General features: G+C 38.4%; 4 protein-coding genes across 9 annotated transcripts; all 4 read right to left on the minus strand.

Moving 5' to 3' along the window:
- Positions 1 to 208: 208 nt before the first annotated feature.
- Positions 209 to 4,892, minus strand: LOC113666215 (uncharacterized). 5 transcript variants are annotated; one of them, XM_089209548.1, is made up of 7 exons: positions 4,467 to 4,892; positions 4,247 to 4,369; positions 2,241 to 2,298; positions 1,216 to 1,979; positions 990 to 1,133; positions 842 to 905; positions 209 to 298 (listed from the first exon to the last, which is right to left on the minus strand). In XM_089209548.1, exons 4-6 carry the CDS (start codon positions 1,433 to 1,435, stop codon positions 847 to 849), a joined length of 423 nt encoding a protein of 140 aa, XP_089065674.1. In that variant the 5' UTR covers positions 1,436 to 1,979; positions 2,241 to 2,298; positions 4,247 to 4,369; positions 4,467 to 4,892; the 3' UTR covers positions 209 to 298; positions 842 to 846. The 5 variants fall into 5 exon arrangements, 3 of the variants coding, with proteins under 3 accessions (XP_089065674.1, XP_089065673.1, XP_089065675.1); XM_089209547.1 differs by having other exon boundaries at positions 209 to 318; XR_016187705.1 differs by having other exon boundaries at positions 842 to 1,133.
- Positions 4,893 to 5,600: 708 nt separating this feature from the next.
- Positions 5,601 to 6,648, minus strand: LOC113666216 (uncharacterized). The gene is made up of 4 exons (XM_089209557.1): positions 6,379 to 6,648; positions 6,161 to 6,277; positions 5,984 to 6,086; positions 5,601 to 5,717 (listed from the first exon to the last, which is right to left on the minus strand). The coding sequence occupies exons 1-3, from the start codon at positions 6,509 to 6,511 to the stop codon at positions 6,022 to 6,024; spliced, it is 315 nt and encodes a 104-aa protein (XP_089065683.1). The 5' UTR covers positions 6,512 to 6,648; the 3' UTR covers positions 5,601 to 5,717; positions 5,984 to 6,021.
- Positions 6,649 to 7,027: 379 nt separating this feature from the next.
- LOC149043362 (uncharacterized) lies at positions 7,028 to 8,162 on the minus strand. Its single transcript, XM_089209560.1, has 3 exons — positions 7,627 to 8,162; positions 7,440 to 7,550; positions 7,028 to 7,243 (listed from the first exon to the last, which is right to left on the minus strand). Exons 1-3 carry the CDS (start codon positions 7,745 to 7,747, stop codon positions 7,167 to 7,169), a joined length of 309 nt encoding a protein of 102 aa, XP_089065686.1. The 5' UTR covers positions 7,748 to 8,162; the 3' UTR covers positions 7,028 to 7,166.
- Positions 8,163 to 10,294: 2,132 nt separating this feature from the next.
- LOC149043363 (uncharacterized) lies at positions 10,295 to 15,502 on the minus strand. Of its 2 annotated transcripts, XM_089209546.1 has the most exons (9): positions 15,003 to 15,502; positions 14,816 to 14,932; positions 14,529 to 14,586; positions 13,330 to 14,278; positions 13,115 to 13,243; positions 12,965 to 13,028; positions 11,090 to 12,659; positions 10,677 to 10,733; positions 10,295 to 10,406 (listed from the first exon to the last, which is right to left on the minus strand). In XM_089209546.1, the coding sequence occupies exons 4-6, from the start codon at positions 13,442 to 13,444 to the stop codon at positions 12,967 to 12,969; spliced, it is 306 nt and encodes a 101-aa protein (XP_089065672.1). In that variant the 5' UTR covers positions 13,445 to 14,278; positions 14,529 to 14,586; positions 14,816 to 14,932; positions 15,003 to 15,502; the 3' UTR covers positions 10,295 to 10,406; positions 10,677 to 10,733; positions 11,090 to 12,659; positions 12,965 to 12,966. The 2 variants fall into 2 exon arrangements, with proteins under 2 accessions (XP_089065672.1, XP_089065671.1); XM_089209545.1 differs by lacking the exons at positions 12,965 to 13,028; positions 13,115 to 13,243; positions 13,330 to 14,278; ... (1 more) ...; positions 14,816 to 14,932; positions 15,003 to 15,502 and having other exon boundaries at positions 11,090 to 11,206; positions 11,284 to 12,174.
- Between the last annotated feature and the right edge of the window lie 35 nt (positions 15,503 to 15,537).

Here is a 15,537-nt window from a genome sequence, read left to right on the forward strand (position 1 = left end):
TAGTGAGAGAACAGATCTTCATCATTTCACCCAGAGTAATTGGGCTATTTTAGATATTGCATCATTTTTTTCACAAATGTGTCCTTTTTGGCCGACTTCTCTTAGAAACAAACTTATAAGGATTTGCGTTTGCTGTTGCGTTTTTGTACCGTATAGCTGTAAGACAGTAATGTTTGCGCACGAAACTCAATGGAAACGCGTAAGCACATGGGATTAAGTGATCATGTTTATTCGACTAACAAAGTCATTGCAGTGCGATTTTCTACATTCAGGAATCGTATCCTCTTCATTCCTAACTCTGCAAAGCAGGACAGCGATCTGATTAAATGAGAAAAGAAGTGCGAAAGACGTAAATTCAATCTTAGGAGCTCCTTTCATGGAGTAAACAGACGCGACAGTAAGTCACGAGCGAGTGAATGCTTCCATTTTGCTCGTGAGGCCCAGTAGAAGTAAAATTTAACAACAGCGCTTAGAACTGATCGGTGATCGCGAGACATGAGCACATAGCTGTAGTTTTTGGATTCCTCCATGTGTTTCATCCTGGATTGAACTTATAATGGGGTAGTGCTGTGCTTCGTTTACAGGAATTGAACAATAACATAATCATGGCGACCAGAACTCGTACTCAAAAAGATGATCTACCAATTGCGCAAAGAGCGAGGATCTTCCTAGCTTGATATCGATATCATATCGTCATTTAGCTTCTGTTACATCACTTTACTTTATCAGCGCGGGGCCTCCGCTCATAGATCCTTCCTTCGTAGATGGTTAACGAAGGTTATTCTTCGTTGATCGATAGTATAAAGTGCTATACAGTAGAGCTTTATTTTGTACATCTTACCTTGCTCAAACGCTGACCGTCTTTACTTCAGTTAACTGATATCCTGATGTACTCATCCTGTAATCTTAAAAGGGGAGATATCGTGTACTTGAATTTAAATATTCTTTTCTCATAACAAACCTCAATGACAAACTTATCAGCAATATACCATTTGAGCCATGGCGCTCGATAACCAAAACGCCTCCCGAAGAAGTCACGATTCGTAGTTCTCTATAGCGGTGCAGATTAGTGTACCAGACTGATCTCTGCTTAAGTTCGTTGCGAACCAAACAAGCCCCTTGCACTTCAAATTCTGATGCGAAAAAGGGGAAAAATCATTACGAAAGTGAGTTTTGTCAACTGACATGTCAGACTTGGAAAGGCCACAGACATACCTCCATTTGGCTTGCGGAAGATCGTGGCTACAGATTCACCAAAACTATTTAGGACCTTGACAATTTCGCACGTATTAGAAACATAATCATCAGTTTCAAACCCGCTCATGACTAAAGCAAAAAGTGTGTATCTAGAAAGGGATGTTAGCTTGTTTGCTGCCAAGTTAAGTTGTGACGACAACGATAAGAGTAAGCCCTTTCTGGTGCAGAATTTATTCATGATATCACGATTCCCATAATACCAGTGAACACGGCGTCACTAGGATACAGCGGTTACTGTAGGAGTTTATATATGAGGATACGAACGAATTTTAATTGAAACGTAGCAAGCAATGTTATGCTTTTAAATTGCACCCAACTAGCACCGAATAAATGTTTCTTGAAATTTTTTTCTCCCTTGTAACCATGTTTTTCATTGTATCACTCAAGGAGTTGAAAAAACCTCTAGGGCAACATTCACTGACTTAGAAATATGAATAATTGAACTTTGAGTACAACAGTAAGATGGATAAGATTTTATTTGGGTGGTTCGTCAATAACTGGTCGTAAAAAGGTGCATTTCTTTTATTAGAAATAATGGTATTAACAATAAGCAACAACTTTCACGCGCGTTGTGTTTCTAGGTGTCAGTACTAGCTAATCTTGTGAAATGATGCAGGCAAAGTTTTATTGACATCAAAGTGTGAACTCTATTTCCTTCCTTTACACTCGAAACGGTTATTTTCAGTGATTTCTATCTTGCTGTATCAATGGTGTTGAATATTCTGAAACCAAAATAAGAAAAAGAGAACGTTTTTGTTGTCACTTTAAACGAACTATAGGATTTTACCAACATAATTATGCAAGTTTAAGTTTTCGTCACGGCAGTTTATCTCAGTACCTTTTAAACTCCACTTAATTATCATTTAAGAAAGAAAGATTCGTACATTGCATTAGGATAGATTGGATTACAGCACCATGCATACTAAGAGATTATGTTCGAGTGTTGGTGGACACTGAGGAGTCGATCAATTCAGGCCACTTACCACAGCTAATAGGAAACTGTTTTCACGCTCATCCAGTTTTCCTCGTCAGTGCTATAGGCTGTTAAGAAGAAAAAGTGTGATTTGTGTCAACAAAAAAAGAGCAATAAGCAAGTAGAATGATAGAAAGTGACAACTTCAGAAACTGGCGTTTACAGCCGTCTTTATGTACCATCGAATGTTTGAGAGTTAAAATAAGGAAATGCAAAAACCCTCACAGACCATTCACTGAAATATATCGCATATTAACAGCAAAAACAACAAAATAACTGTACTTCACTATAGACTTACAATAGTAAAGAGTGTTTAATGTTAAACCAAGAAAAGGAGATTAATGATAGAAGTTTAACTTCAAGACGTAACTTAAGAGTTAAAAATGTCAGACTGCCAGTTAAAAGGAAAGATATTTCATGCTTAAAAGGAAAGACATTTTATGTTTTTGGCTCGGGGACCAGAAACAAACTAACATAGACACACACAAACAGAGATAAGTAAAGTTAATTCAGCTACATGTACCAGTTCACACACACAAAAAAAATTAACAAAATCAAGTTAACTGCCAATAGAAAAATGTTCTTGCAATGCAAAACTCTATTTTTATCAAGGAAGGAATATCTACAGATATCTCACAATTTGTGTTTTACTTCCTTAGTGTTTACCAACTTTGGCCAAACAATCATTAAATACATTGAGAACAAGTTTAAGTTCAATAATTTTGGAATTAATTTCCACAATCTCACCAAGTCTCTGGCTAGTATGTGACTCGAAATGTTGTATTTGCATAATACTCATCCATATCCTTTGCCATCTCTAATGTTGTCGAATAAATTCTTATAGTGGTATTGTCTTTTGCCTATTTTTAGATGGTTCTATTTTTAGTTTAGTTTGTTCATGTATTGCCAAAAGTTCGTTTGGGAATAGGTGCTCTTTGTCTTTAGGCATTTCTTGTAATTATAAAATTGAACTCGAATAGGTCAGTTTTCGAAGAGCATTAGTTATCAATGCCTTTGCTTTAAGCTTTATTTCCCTTCGAAATGGTTACTTAACTGGTGTAGGTTTGTCTATTGAACTCGAAAGTTTTGAGTAGAATGATCTAAACAAAGTGCATGTACTGGCACTAGACACAAAAACAGTTTCCAAGTCAATGAACTTAATGCCATCGATCCAGGGCCGCTGATTAGTTTTCGAGTAATCCCTCCTAAATATTTTAATACTGCAAGGAATTGTTATAAATTCATTGAAAATTAGGAGGGGGGTCAGTGAGATCCTGTACCATGTTACCACTGTTGGTAAAGTGCCCAACTGAATTGAAAATATAATCAATTAATACTACTTTGAGTGATCTGTGATTGTTTTTGGTTGCAATATGTAAGGCCAGAAAATGTATGAGGCCAAAGCATTGATGAAACTATCAGTTGCGTTATGGGATTCTACTTTTATAAAGATCTGTGGAAAAGTCTCCTCTGATTAGGCTAATTTTGTTTTACCTGATTGATCCTCTCAGCTATAGAGCTCAGATATTTAATAAATATTTCCAGATTACTAAGTGGGTGCCACCAAAGAATTCTACGTAATAAATTTGAGTAACGATCATTATGTACTTAAATCCACAAGGCTTCAAAATCATTGGCAGTGTTTGTAAATTCAGGTCTTTATGGTAATACTCAAACTATTGTTTTTATAAACAATGACATTCAGCATTGGAGAAGCTTTGCTGTAGGAGAAACTGATTTCCGCATGTGATGAGTTGTTAAAAAATTATCACAACTCGAAATGAGCTACTTATGTTTTCTCTTTGCGTTGCACCTTCCTTGAGGTTTTCAGGTAAACATTTTGAGGTATTTCACTAAATGTTAGCTTTGACACCGGTGAACGAGGTTAACTCTAGGTCTCCTCTTGATCTATCGCTGCCAAATATATCAATCTCAAGAAATCTGGCGTTGGTCAGAAAGATAAATAGATGTCATGAGAGACAAAAACGGAATTAATTCAAATTCATTTACACGTACCTTCTCGTCCACGTCGGGTCACGACGTAACTACATCCTGAGTAGTTGGATGTTACTGTTACTCTTGTGTCTCCCTGCCAATTTCTTATCGGCTCAGTGGACCATCCATGCTTTGCGCCAAAAGCTAGGAGGGTCCAAAATCGCGTCAGAGTGAGGTCAAACTCTTTAAATGATATAGGAATCGTTTCATGAGCCATGTCGTAAACCAAATAACAACTCACCTCCTGTATTTAAATCGTAAGTCAAAACAACATCGACATAGTTGTTGGGATGAAATCTTCTTTTTCGAAGAGACACTTCTTCTCTAAACCGCGGCTCGGGTGTTTGAAACCAAGACATTTCCTTCAGGTTGTCCTCTGTATAAATTGCGATGTTTCCAAGAAAGCGTCCTCTACGCGCAATGCAAGTCAAACCGAAAATGGCCGCTGTATTTCGCACTCTCAACTCCTTTTTTTTTTCTTTTTTCGTACTCTCAACTCCTCTGATTGGTTAGTGTATGGCCTCGCTTTCATGTTCGCGAGCACGCTTCCTGCTTCGCGTCACTTTTATCCCTCGCGCGAGAATCTTGGCAGAGTGTCTGTTTACGCTCTCAAAGTTGAATCTTGGCAGAGCGTCTATTTACGCTCTTAAGAAAGTGAATTGTATTTGTGTTTTAAAACTGGGTTTGGGTTTTTGTAACGGCCGTTACGCAGTCAGCAATTCGCGACTTACTGGGCTCAGTGGGCACTTTTGCTGGAATGAAAGTAACAATTATTGTTTATTGCGATGAAATGGGGGGCGCACGTGTCTTCAAGCCTTCCAGAATGACAGGAAAAAATAAATCCCTCTCGCTTCCCTTACGCGCACACGCGTTCAGCTGCGCGTTTCCTCTCGTGCGCAAGTATTGTCTTTTCGCATGCCCTTTCTCTCATGCTAGGATTCGATATCTCTTTTTTACCGACACACTGTAACTTTGCTAATTTCTTAATTTTTATTCCTCACTAAATTTTAAGAAATTCTATTTTAGGTGAAGGCAGTTTAACCAGTTAAGGCTTGCAGTTCTAGTGCTATCATTTTCAAAATAAATATTTCGCGTGACCTCATCATTTCAATCACCGTAAGCCCGCTCGTCACGCGTAGCAGTTTCATTAACATTCAGAGGGCGGAGCGAAGGCAAGGAGAAAATTGACTCTAAACAGTGCGGCGAGAATGTTCTATTTACGCCTCAGTGAGGTAATTTAATTATTATTTTTTTAATTTGTGGGTAATCGCTGTTATGTGGAGATTTGTCGTTTTTAAGGCTTACAGAGTTTATTTCATGCTCTAGCGACAATAGTTTTTACCAATAGACATACAAGGATGAACGTTTCGTGTTGTTTACTGTAGTCAACATGATTTTTATTCACATAACAACTCAGTGAAATGTTTTAATGAAGCTAAATGAATGGACTGTCTGGCGAGCTCTTGTCAATTACGGTCTCCTTTGAGCGATCCTATGAAGAAGAAAATACATCTCTCATTATTTGCTTAGAGCAGAAATGACTAGTTATAGTGAGAAGAGCAGACGTGCTGACACGTTAAATCTAACGCTTGTACCGCGGTTGTTCGATATCCTATGTGCGTCTTTCTGTGTCTTATTTTGGCCAAGTAAAGAAAATTACACTCATAGGTCTCAAAAGGTTAAATAAGATTTGACGCACAACGAGAGTAATGCCTTCGAATTTTAACCAGTGATACGAAAGCGAACGAAAGAACTTACCAAGAAGAAGATCAAGCAGAAGGAGTATTTTCTCGATTTCATAAGTTCACACGGTCCAATCTTTCTCCCCAAATGTTATCTTGTGAAGTGGTGAACTGAAATTCTACGGGAACAAATTATGAAGTCCTCAGAACAAAAATCCGCTCTTAAACGGCTTACAAAGAAGGACTCACTTACCGCCCCCAGAATCACGAGTGAAGCCAAATGTGTATCCGCGCGCCGCAACAACTGTTATTGTGTGTCGTCCGTAGCGCTGTGTCGAGTCGAAAATGATTCCTCCCTGGACTTCAAACTCTAATACGTGAAAAAAACAAAATTATTAATTTTAAAATACAATTTTCTCAAAGTAAAGGCGTCAAAATGTTGTAAGGAATGCCATTTCAACCGTGACTTACCTCCTCTTCCCGAGTTAACCTTGTAGAATATTGTTACATCATGAGGTCGAATTCTTTGTCCTCTTTCTTTCCTTCCAACATTTATTATGTCACAAAATCTTGACGATGGCTCCGGTCCCTGAAACCCTGCCATCTTTTATCTCAAAGGTGATGAGCAACGTTTTTCCACCGAGTATAATTTTGAGTTTGTGAGACTTTATTCACAGGCGCATTTGCCAGGCCTCATGCGCAGAAGCGAAAATACATTTTCTTGGTGCGCATTTCCTTGAAATTAATATACCTAATTCTAGGTTGTTTATTTCAGACTTTCGTTATTTTATTTATCCCCTGAGAGTCTCTCCTGTGGCATTTTGATTTCAACCTTAGTGCTTAAACTGAGGGAGTAGAGTTAGTAGTTTCTGTACCAGCCGAGGTATCTACTGTCGAAACTAAAGAAATTCATCTACAATCTTATAAATTGATTTGGAGTCTGTTGATTAACTCAACTCAATATGTTGGCATTATCTCTTCATATTACAGTTCAGAAATTGTTGCGGAAACTCCGAGGAAGCAAAGGCTTATGTTCCTATATTTTATATATAAAGATTCTAGGATATGGAGAATTTTAGCCATTAAATTAAGAATTTTTGCAAGTGAAGCACGACCAGTGTATTATGCAAACACTTTAATAAAATAATGTAGCTCAGTGTACATTAATTTCGGCTTTGTGCGAAAAGGAGCCCTACCATCTTGAATGATTCAAATAGATAACATCAAAACGAACTGAAATGTGTAAAGGAAGATCAGCTTTAAGGCCTCTGTCTCAACGGATATAAAACCCTCCATGCACGTAGCCAAGTCCACGAACTGTGTGCGCTGTAAACTCCTGAAAGAAAAGACGAATACAATTTTACTACTCTGACTTGAATATGAGATGGCCATATTTGATTCTACTCGGAGAACTTCAAGTACGATGACGATGATGACTTTTTGAAATTTTAATTCACAGGATAATATTTTTCAAAGCATAAATTTAGTGACGACTATTTGAAATGGCAAGATGGCGTCGGTTCGATGCGTACCTCTTTCTCGTGTGATGATGTACACGGATCCTCCACTTGATCTAACTTTCAAAGTGATAGTTCCCGACTCATCCTTCCTATCCACTATTTCGCCGTATTGGATAGGAAAACCTGAAATGATCCAATTTACAGCTAAGAAATTTTGACCTGTTCATCAAAGTGAAACTCATATCTGACAACAACTAACTCCATGTCTTGGAATCGTAGGTTAATATTACATCTGGAGAAAATATGTTCCAAAAACTTGTTCCTATGTGCACTATTTCAATGAAGTTGTTGAAAGGTTCATTCCCCTGATATCCGCTCATGTTTGAATTTGTTCAGCTTTTCTTGTATGTCGAAGGGTGCTACGCAATGCACGCACTTTTCGATCGCTAGATCTCTTGTTCAATTTTTGCATCCTTTCACGCGCACGCCTCGCGCGTTGCGCCTTTTTTTCTTAATTACTTGCGCGCAACTCGTGGCTGCACGTTTGCGTGTATATTGACGTCGGATTTGTAAACTTTTCGTCTCCGATAGAAGTGTAAATTAGGTTTCTTTTTTATCTGGTCAACTTCATTCAATTGCGATGCGACTCAAGTTTAAATATTCACACTGATCTTATTCGTTGAATCATCGTGTGCTGGTATTTGTTCGCTGTGTTACATTCGAGTTCACTAGTGTGTTTCTTGTTTCCAGATACTTTTGCGGCATGATTGTGGTTGTCTTGTGATTTAACTCTTCAGTGTTCATTTTATTATTGACGGATCGCTCAAAAGCAGAATTCAGGAGGCTTCTAGAAAAAGTTCTTCTTGCGCTGTGGTCGATTTTGTTTTGTTTTGTTTTTTACCCCACGATCGACGTCAAATAAAACGATTTTTTCAGTGCGTGACCACGATCGTGGCACCTTGACGCGAGCAGTGTTGTTTGTATTGTTATCGACAACGGCAAATTGGGCAATCAGACTGGGATATTACGGCCAATAGAAGAAAAATTAGCATTTGACGTTGTCAAGCTGTCAATTTCACGTCCTGTCTATATCAATCAACTCTTTAAAAACAATACTCCTCACAATTTAAATGGTCTGATGTATTTGAATGCGTCGAAAGCTCTCGTACCTCTCCTTTGTTTGTTGCGCAAGTGGAAATGTTGAATTTCTTATCAAAGATTTGAAAATATTCTGTTTGATGGCTTCAGTATGAGTGGAGGATGTCAAAGATAATCGTAAGGTGTGTTTATGCAGTTTTTTTTTCAAATTCTGTGTCTTTTACTCGAGATAGACTTTCTGTGTTCCTATAAAACGCATTATATCTGTGACGCACCTCTGCTCTGTTTCTAAATACGTACAAGTGAAAAATTGGAGCTATCATGACAGTAATCCTGCACGTTGATGAAATTCGAAGAAACCGTTTAGTTTACATCGCAGTTTTCTTTTCTTTTCGCTGAAGCTTGTCTTCTTAAATAGCTTGCTTTGTTTGCGCAATGAAAGCCTGTTGCATTATTCTGCAAAGTGATGGAATTTTGAGTGAAGTATGGCTACTTTGTGAGTTTAAAGTGATGTTGTGGCTAGCTCAGGTGTAGGTTTTTGTGAATAATCCAAGAATCTTAATAAGCTTTTTAAAACATATTTATTCCGCGAGACGACTCTTTCGTTGCGTGAGATATCTGACATGACAACAAAGAATTTAATTTAATTCCACCGTCATCAAAAGGGAGGGGCGAAACTTAAGAAGAAAATAAATTTTGATCTATTGACCTTCGAGCGACGTCTGGATACTGTTACGCTTGAGGCAAATTATTATTAAACAAGAAGTCATTTCTCCATCTTGAGTAAAGCATTCCTTTGCAGTGTTCATCTTTTCTTCGAATGGTCATATTAATTTATAGCCTCATTCAAAACGTAAAATAGACAATTGAAGTATGTAATACTGTTCTTGAGCCTTTGTTTGAACTGTAAGAAATCGTTTTTTACCACCTACAGTAAAACGCAGTTGCATTTCTCTTGTTCCGAATGTTTCAACTTCTTGAATTATAGAGAATAGTTATCAAACCTTGCTCTTAACTCGGTTTAGTTTGCTTAGTGCGTTTAAGTCGCACTCAAGCTGTGTCCATTCCCGCTTAGTATCGTGTATCTTTCCTCGATGTCTTCGATGTTTTGGAACAAAAAGCATTTGTTGAAGCGACTCTTTCCTTGACCTACCTTGCTTTGCGCAACGAGTCTCGATCTTGTCTCCTGTCGAGGTTACGACTGACAGTGCACGCCCAACTTGAACGGTTAATTCTATCATTTATTCAGTGTAATATTCTAGGAAAGGTGTTGTTAAATTGCGCGGGAATATCGCATGGCGCTATGTCCTTACCACTGCCTCGTAATTCAGACAACGTTACCGCTCCCCGAAAACTGTTGTATCTGTCCTTCTCTATATGTACGAATTCCACTAAGTTATTGGAGGGTTCTAGCAGTTCAGCCATGGCAGTTTGGCATGAGAAAATAAGACATTTTTTAATTGACATTTTGCTTTACTAACGACCTGCGCTTTTAGACGCACTGTTGCTTTCCCTAGGCATGCATGTCTTATGCTAATTTCCTTAAGACATCGGGCGTGAAAACCTCTTTGGAACAATAGCAACGAACATGCTTTTCAATTCGATAAACGGTTTTAGCGCTCGGCAGGTACTCTGTCTCTTGCACTATTGTTAACAATGTTAATGTGACTTAAGTTTTCTTCAATCACATTTCATATATCGACTTCAAATTTGTGATATTAATTGTTTCCTCTCGCGATCTTTATCTTGATAAAGATGTTATTTCATCTTGTCATTTCTTGCGTGCGAGTGATCACGTTAAACAGATTCAACCATAGGGGAAACGTGGGCACTGTAATACTTCACCTCAAAACTTTATTTATTGCTTTCCACGATTATTGAAATATTTTTAGGTAAATGTTCCATAGTCTTTAAAGCTTTCTTGTGACTTCCGAAAGAATTCTGCAAATAAGATCAGAGAAAAAGTTAGAATATGTCAACTCTAAAATCGACTAATTTCACGGCCTGTACTATCAGTGTACTTATTATCATAATCGGTGCTGCTGTATTGAATGAGCTGCGCACTCAAGAAATGAATCTCAGATTATATGTATAGCGTATGACATGATCAGAATAGTTGTTAATGACAATGATGTAACCAGCAAAGTATTTCGCTTGCTAACGTTGGGAAAACATGACTGCACATTTTTATGATTTAATTGAACGGCTTACCTCATCATATTTATGTCTTCACGACCTTCATCCAATTCCTATGGTTAGTTTCGTATACTGCGAAGAAGATTTAGCAAGGATGGTATAAGGTCTAAGTTATGAGAGGATATAATTCTCATAATTGCTGTACTTGTATATCGTGCAATTTAGCGATTAGCATGAAGACATGGCTAAACAGGAGTTTCTCTTATTATAACGAGTGTCTATACCAAGGATGACGAGTCTTAAGTGAAACCGTAACAGAGAAAATATGGAAGAGTACATCGAAAAGGAAGGTCAGAGAGCAGATAGCCATGGCTGTAAATGCGTGTCCTACATCTCTTCAAGTTTTTCCTATCATAACGTACACTAAATGAACAAAAAGCTGTTAAACTTCACTCATTTGCCACAATCGCCGATCTAGATAAACATACCTCCTCCTCGCTTTCGGGTGACAGTGTATTGGTGATTGGAGTCGGAGAGAATCGTCAATTTAGTACATCCACCTTCGCTTTCCTTGTTTTTAAGAGTGCCATAGATGACGTCGTAATCTATCAAGATTCGAATTAACAATCAAAAAAAGTAAATGGATTCCTAGAGATACAAAGAGGATTTGTGGCAGACCCACTTCTACTTTTCGTGTCGTACGTTAATACCACATTGGCAACCGAATGCAGATCTATTTTCCCGAGGGAAACGGTTTCAAAGACGGGAGGCGGCTCGGGAGGTTGGTACGAGGTCATTTTACTCTTCTTAGTTTGAATAGACTTGCAGATATAGCGAATGAGATGTTGTTTACGTTTTGTCGAAGCACTGCGGCAAAAGTGCTTCGACAGACACATTTTAAAGCAAATTTTATCCCCCTGGCTGTTTCTGATTGGTTGCCTTCTAATCTCCATTTTACGCGCGCAAACCTCAAGGTTAGTGTCTACCCGTTGGTGCGTTTTTTTTTTTGGTATTTTTCTCATCATCGTTTCATAGGATATGGCTGTCTTATCAATCAGTGTGTGCCTATTTACAACACTTGTTTTAATTATCTCTCGATCATAGTCGGATTCTTACACCGATTTTGAGCAGAGTCGCAGGCGAGTCACTCTTTATTTTTACAAGATACGCCATTTCCACCTCTCTCTTTCAATTAGACAGCATTTTAACCTCGCTTTCATGTCTGCGCATTTGCACCTTTTGGTTTTGTGTTCATCTAAATTGACGCGGGTAGTTAATTTCTCGTTTAACCATCGTGTTTTTCGATTTTACCTCCTAGTTGGGGTATTCATCCTTCCAGCTCTCATCTGTTGTCGCAGAAGCTTTTGCTGCCTTGAAATGTGACGCGTTATGTATCAGTTGTGGAGTTGAAATGAATAAGTATTGCATGTCATTTTTTATTTGGGTAAGATGTTGAGCATGTGTAGGATTCAATCTGAGCGAGTTGACATTTGAGACTCTTAGGTTTCAGAGACACGAGTTCGACTTTGACTTCAAGTTTTTCCCATAGTGACGAAAGCTTACCCTGACTAAACACCAACGTTAATTTGGTTACGAAATTTTTTACATCAGATTTCTACGGACTAATTTCGGTAAGAATGCCGTAGTTGCTGAAACATGTTTTTAACACGCTAGTACTTATCTCATTTGTTATTACAGACAAAAGCTTCATTTCATCTAAGAAGTAAATTTATCAACTTTGTTGCTTACGGCGGTGGTCAAATCCTTACTCAGTAGTATTTTTTACTCGTCGTGTGCTCTCATGGCCTCTAATGAGTGACTAAATTCGATTGAAGTGACAATATTCATGTCCATCGAAAATAGGGCGAGGGTAGAGTTCATAGACTCTGCTCTGGCGTGCACACTCTTCTTTCACGCATTGAATGTTCATGCAGCAAAATTTCATTAAGTCATATATGTTTTATGCCATGCTACAAACTTTATTAGACTCTTGGTTCGTTTACAATCAACAGTTTCCTAGTGTTTTACAGTGTGGCTCTGGCAGTGCTCTTGAACAGTCTGCAATTGAGATGACATAAGAAAAGAGCGCATTTTCATTGCAGATCACAAACACAGAAATTTATAACTACTATTTGCTTTAGGCGAGGAACATGCCTACTACCAAGCAGAGTACTTGGCTAAACTGTCATACTCAAGTCTGTGATTACTAGGTCTTACTCTGAGAAATATGTACACGCTTGTATTGTGAAGCGCGTCTTTCTACGCCCACTTCTGGCCAAATAAAGAAAACTACATCTCTAAGGCTCAGAAGCTTAAACACGTTTTTGTGCACATTTAAGAGTTCGCCTTGCAGAATAACTTACCTTTACACTTCAACTTTTTTTCTTTTGATGTAAACCTCTCTCCCGTCGGCGTTCACGTCATACTCTTGGTAGAAAAGAAGTGAATTGCTGTATCAGTCAATATTTTGCGCGAATAACGTTGAAACTTCAACGATGATCATGAATACCTACCTCCGTTTCTATATCGCCTGACTTCTATCACGTTAGCTTTTGAAGTAACGAGTTTCAATTTGCGGTATCGTCGGCCGTAATTGCTTTCCTCTTTATCCTCCGTTACGTATCCGTTGTTTACTTGAAACTCTGGAGATGTTTAAAAAAATACCGAGTTTAAGCGGATGTTATCGCATTCTTATCTCATACAGTTGTGCAGAAAGCAGAATTCAAACCTCTTTCTGTAGTGTAGAAAAGTGTTACTTCAGCAGTATCCTCTTCGATGCCTATTTGGACTACTTCGCAGTATCTAGGCACGTTTGGCTCTCGGGGTTGATATCCGTGACTCATTTTGATTGCCCACGGTTCTCGAGGAAATAGAGGATGATTTGTTGTTTAACTGTGATGCTTTGCTCAGCGTATAACCCTGATTTCTCGATATTTCTCCTTCGTTTTGTCGTATTTCGCAGCTTAACTTTTTTTACGCCTGCGCGGCACAATATTTGCTTTGGCTGCACATTCATAACTGATTGATAAGAAACCTATTTTTAGCTCCCCTTTTATGATCTAAGGGAACCTTTTTTGACATTGAAACGGATTGTTGTAGCCGCACAAGATTTCATTTCATTGTTGACCCCGATTAAAAGCATACGCAAGTATGTGATAGCAAGTACCTCCACCGCGGTGGCGACTGATATTTAATGTGTGGCCTGTTTAAGTTACGATTGTTAATCGTCGGTTTCCACCTTTCAGCTGCACTCGAAAGATAAATCCTTTACTGATCCTGAATTCTAGTGGCAAAAAATTTCCGGAAAGTACCGTTCGATTCATTTGCTGTTATTTACAATATTTGTGTCCTTTGAAAATAGAGTAAGCGTGGAGTTCATTAACTCTACTTTGGCGTGCACACACTTCTTTTACGCATTGTATGTTCAATCAGCAAAATTGAATTAAGAGTCACATGTGTTTTATGCCATGCTACAAACTTTATTAGGCTCTTGGTTCGTTTACAATCAACAATTTTTCAGCGTTTAACGGAGTGGCTCTAGCAGTGCTCAGAAAAATTGCATTAAGATTCATATATGTTTTATACCATGCTACAAACTTTATAAGGCTCTTGGTTCGTTTAAAATCAACAATTTCCCAGTGTTTAACTGAGTGGTTCTACCAGTGCTCTTGAACAGTCTGCAATTGAGATGAAATAAGAAAAGAGCGCATTTTCATTGCAGATCACAAACAAAGAAATTTACAATTACTACTTGCTTTAGGTGAGGAACATGCCCATTGCCAAGCAGAGTACTTGGCTAAACCAACATATCTAAGTTTTTAAGTCTTATTCTGAGAATTATGCCCGCTAGGAAGCAAATTGTTTGTACAAGAATGGCTTTTATTCCAGAATAAAATTGATTGAGCATGTTGAATTTCATACACTTACCACTGTTGATAGGAAGCAGTCTCAACCTTCTTCCAGGTAAGCCAACCAGTGCTATAATCTTTGATGAAGAGGAACAAGAAGAAGCACTTAACATGAACGGGTTACGCAAATGATAAAAATATTCTAAGGTAATGAATTCGAAAGTATTCAGCTGACGATAGTTCAGACCACTAACATAATGAGACGCTGAAAGAGGTCATGTGAAATTGCGTTATCTGTTGACTGCGACAACGTTACAAATGCGTAACTCCCTATAAAAAGGTTGAAATCAGTGAATCTTCACTTACTTCCGTTGCCATGCCGAGTGACTTTATAAGTACATCCACTGGGCGATCGCAGTTTCACCGTTGTGCTTCTCCCAGAGGTTTTTTCCTTAGTTATTCGTCCACGCTTGGCTTCGAACTCTGCATTTCCGGATATCGTGTTAGTAAATTTGAGACTTTAGAGCCACACAAAACAGTTAAAGTTACTTACTTTTTCTATCCAGAGAGTACAGTAGTATGGCATCCGCATCGTTATGGCAGCAGTATTTTCCAAGGGATACTTTCTCACCATGCCTAGGCTCCTCTGGATCAAAATCTGACATTTCTCTTAAAAAAAACTGAGAGAGAAGGTTCGCACTGTCTTGGAGGCAACGTCGAATGCGCGTAATACGAATACACTGGGAGAAAGCTGCTCGCTCAGTTGTTTTATCCAGCCCTTTGTTTGGTATTGGCGAGCTTTCGGTTTCGCTTCCTCGTTCGCGCGCGCTTCCCGAGCGACGTAATCTCCCTCGCACTCTTGCGCTTGTGTTGTTCGTTTGTTTACATTCTTACGTTGGGTCAATTTCTCTTTGTCACTATCTCACAACCAGATTTTAATTCAAGATTTGTTTACATATATCTTCTAGTATATCTTTTTCCTAACAAAGGTAATGCAGTCCGCTTAGGAATCTTTTGTGGTGCGATTATCGAAATCGGTCATTTGCTTGACTTGATTTTTCAATCATCGTCAACGTGCGTGTTACGCG

Source organism: Pocillopora damicornis, chromosome 6 (genome assembly GCF_964200805.1).
Source record: "Pocillopora damicornis chromosome 6, jaPocDami1.2, whole genome shotgun sequence".
In the NCBI taxonomy this organism is placed as follows: Eukaryota; Metazoa; Cnidaria; class Anthozoa; order Scleractinia; family Pocilloporidae; genus Pocillopora; species Pocillopora damicornis.

Bases quoted from the DNA above. Each gene is read 5' to 3' on its own strand.
- LOC113666215 (XM_089209548.1), bottom strand. From the start codon at position 1,435: ATGAATAAATTCTGCACCAGAAAGGGCTTACTCTTATCGTTGTCGTCA. The intron at 1,134-1,215 runs GTATGTCTGTGG...TTTTCGCATCAG, and splicing joins CTTCCGCAAGCCAAATGGAG to AATTTGAAGTGCAAGGGGCT. The intron at 906-989 runs GTATATTGCTGA...TCCCCTTTTAAG, and splicing joins CGAGCGCCATGGCTCAAATG to ATTACAGGATGAGTACATCA.
- LOC113666216 (XM_089209557.1), bottom strand. From the start codon at position 6,511: ATGGCAGGGTTTCAGGGACCGGAGCCATCGTCAAGATTTTGTGACATA. The intron at 6,278-6,378 runs GTAAGTCACGGT...TTCACGTATTAG, and splicing joins GGTTAACTCGGGAAGAGGAG to AGTTTGAAGTCCAGGGAGGA. The intron at 6,087-6,160 runs GTAAGTGAGTCC...TTGTTCCCGTAG, and splicing joins CACTCGTGATTCTGGGGGCG to AATTTCAGTTCACCACTTCA.
- LOC149043362 (XM_089209560.1), bottom strand. From the start codon at position 7,747: ATGAGCGGATATCAGGGGAATGAACCTTTCAACAACTTCATTGAAATA. The intron at 7,551-7,626 runs GTTAGTTGTTGT...GGATCATTTCAG, and splicing joins CTACGATTCCAAGACATGGA to GTTTTCCTATCCAATACGGC. The intron at 7,244-7,439 runs GTACGCATCGAA...CTTTTCTTTCAG, and splicing joins CATCATCACACGAGAAAGAG to GAGTTTACAGCGCACACAGT.
- LOC149043363 (XM_089209545.1), bottom strand. From the start codon at position 11,626: ATGATGAGAAAAATACCAAAAAAAAAAACGCACCAACGGGTAGACACT. The intron at 11,207-11,283 runs GTGGGTCTGCCA...GAATCTTGATAG, and splicing joins GTACGACACGAAAAGTAGAA to ATTACGACGTCATCTATGGC. The intron at 10,734-11,089 runs GTATGTTTATCT...TCTTCTTCGCAG, and splicing joins CACCCGAAAGCGAGGAGGAG to TATACGAAACTAACCATAGG.